Source organism: Eurytemora carolleeae, unplaced genomic scaffold, assembly GCF_000591075.1.
Source record: "Eurytemora carolleeae unplaced genomic scaffold, Eaff_2.0 scaffold1241, whole genome shotgun sequence".
Taxonomy (NCBI): Eukaryota; Metazoa; Arthropoda; class Copepoda; order Calanoida; family Temoridae; genus Eurytemora; species Eurytemora carolleeae.
Window position 1 is genome coordinate 99,547 of NW_019397157.1, and position 2,781 is coordinate 102,327.

At 34.1% G+C, this 2,781-nt stretch overlaps 1 protein-coding gene across 7 annotated transcripts in view; it reads right to left on the reverse strand.

The window, feature by feature from the left end:
* The window catches only part of LOC111712394 (uncharacterized), a 22,875-nt gene extending 20,263 nt beyond the window's left edge, over nt 1-2,612 (reverse strand). For 6 of the 7 annotated variants that reach the window (XM_023486982.1, XM_023486988.1, XM_023486985.1 and 3 more), the window contains exons 1-2: nt 1,879-1,904; nt 1,584-1,623 (exon numbers count right to left, since the gene is read on the reverse strand). In XM_023486982.1, coding sequence (XP_023342750.1) covers nt 1,584-1,623; nt 1,879-1,895 — 57 coding nt within the window. In that variant the 5' untranslated portion in view covers nt 1,896-1,904. Of the gene's footprint in view, nt 1-1,583; nt 1,624-1,878; nt 1,905-2,495 lie in introns of those variants that run through there. The other variant, XM_023486987.1, reaches the window with a different exon arrangement.
* Nucleotides 2,613-2,781: the final 169 nt, after the last annotated feature.

Here is a 2,781-nt window from a genome sequence, read left to right on the forward strand (position 1 = left end):
GGGGGGGGGGGGGGGGGGGGTACAAAAAGCGTTCTCTAGGAAATTAGCTATATATTTTCCTGCGGTAGAAATGCGCCCGAGTCACTTTTGAAGAGAACTAACAATTGAAAATATTCGGTAATTCCCTAATATTCGATTTTCTTAGAACTTTCCGGCTGCTCGTTTTCGACCCAGTTTCTTCGCAATGTTTAATATTGGTATAAAGCTACTAACTGTAGCTCTAACCTAACTCTTTTTCGCATTTATCACAATGTCAAATTCCAATGACAAAAAGGAAAGATTACTATTCTGAATTTACGAATCAGATTGTCAGACTGTGTTTACGTTACGTCTGTATTCTGTACTTACTTTATCTAACTTTAAGAAACTGGTTTTAATACAGCAGCGAAACTTCGAAAGTAGCGTACCAGTCTGCTGACAGACAGAGAGCGTACACATGTACTCTCTTTACGTTGAACGGTGAACCTCAACCACCTTTGTTTGGATTGAACTCATTGAACCCTTAAAATATTCAACAAGGGGCCGAATACAGTGTTACACATGTGTTCTGTGAATTGTTTAAATACGGGAAGAGAGGACTTTGTAGTTTTATTTACTTTACACTCAGACAATCAAGTGCAGTGGCAGACAGAGGGAGGCCAATTGGCCCGCGCCTCCCCCCTTTGAGGAAATTCATGATATGAAATAAAAGTATTAAGGGATGAAAATAGTATTGAATAAATCACCATAACTGACATACCTTTTAAAATTGTTTTCTCATACAGTGATAGCCAGAAAACAATGGAATAGAAAGACGACATTATAGCAATACAACTAAGCGTTTTGATGTTGTTACAAAGCAAATAGTTTTACCAGTATCTATAAGCAATATATAGCATAATTTAAGTGAAAATGGTCTATTTACACTGTGAGGGGGGGAAGGCAAGCCACACCTGTATAGCGCTTCCTATCCACAATTTACTCACAAACATAGACTTGCGGCAAAGTGCTCACCTGTAGCACTTCCTTATGCCACACCAAATAGCTTCTGGCAAAATGTCTTAATTGGTAATGCCTAATTTCATCCGTAAATGACTAAAAAACTCCCATTTGTCAACGTCATATGCAACGATAATTGATACAAAATAAATTTTGATTACATTAATTTGATCGCACTTAGATGAATGTAACCCTTATTTCCGATTTCAGATAATTTTAAAGTGAATCCCGAGTAGAATCTTAGAGTCGGGAACCTAGTCTTAGGCGCCGGGCCGACTTTCTCCGACCCTCTGTTTTTGGAAAAAAATATCAAATTTCACCAAATATATGTAATATGAGCAAAAACCATTAAAATATTTGAGCATTCCTCTCCCCATCCCTTTCTTCAAGCACCCCTCCATATGTCCCAACCCCAGTTTCTGCTGTTTCCCCCCAAGTCTGATAGAGGTAGTTGTTAAAGACTCTTTCCCACCATCCCCTTTATTAGTTGGCAAATAATGTTATCTTGAACATTCTTGATTAGTATTCTTTCAGTTTGAAGGGTACCATGTTGAATCAGACATGCCAAAACATGGAGGGTCCCTTTAAATTACGAAAATATTTACCTTGGTGATCACTGGTGGAATAACCAACCGTGGAATGTCTCTGAAAAAATGCTTTCGTCATTTTTATCCATCCAAGAAATTTGGGGGAATTTTCTTCAAGCATCGCAAAAAAAAAGCTTACTCCCCTCAGGCTACAAGTGCAGTATTTGTGTGAGATTTTACTACATATAAGGTTTTTATAAGATATTGAATGAAATATTAATATAACATAAAAGCAACATTGATTGAAAGAAAAAAATAAGATTTGGAGGGGAAAGCATATTAAATTGTTACAAATTAAGAATAATTCTCTTACCGATCAAATATAGGCATATTATATATCTGAAATATAAATATAAATTAACATCCAATATTTTATTTACATCTTTTTAAATATTTTATTTACAACTTAAAAAAATTATTTTGGATTAAATATATATTTTAGAAAAATACTTAAAAACAACAGTTAATTAACATGTTTTGTTTTAAGACTAAGGTTCAATGAGTACCATTGTAAATGTCTAGTAGTTTCATGAGTGGGGGGGGGGGGTCCAAGAGGCGTTTATCCAAAACGGGGCAAATACCAATATACAGCATAATGAACCAATTATCGGCTAAGCTAACTAAAGGTTTGTGTGATGAAGGAATTATTAAGCATTTGCAGAGAAAGTGGTATTTGCTCCTCAATTCAATAAAAACTAATCAATCATAAAAAATATGGTAATTTCCTAGAAAACGCTTTTTGCTCCCCACCCTACACACACAGTGTGGTCAAAGAAAAAGTTTGTCTCACCATATGACAAAAAAAGGGTCTTTTTTTCATTTACGGCGAAATTACTATAATTAAATAATAAAATATTAAATCAAAAAACAATTGCTTTTGTACAACTTAACATTTCTGTTCCATTTTTTCATAAGTTTCAGTTTTAAAACCTCAGCCTCTATTTTTCGTCATACTCCAAAGAATGTTCTTATAGGATCAACTTAAGATGGTTTAAACTATGTCATAACCTTCACAAATCGCCTCTTTTAGCATTTTTTTAACTTGTCTAAAAAAAGACAACCAATTTTTTTAATGTCAACTAACTTCCAGGAAAAAAATTGACTTTCAAAAATCTTTTTAATTTAAAAGTTCTAAGAGATAAGATTTAACTTGTTTGTTGTACATTTTAAACTTTAATATTCACTTTTGATCAAAATACCTCCCTTGAGGTGACCG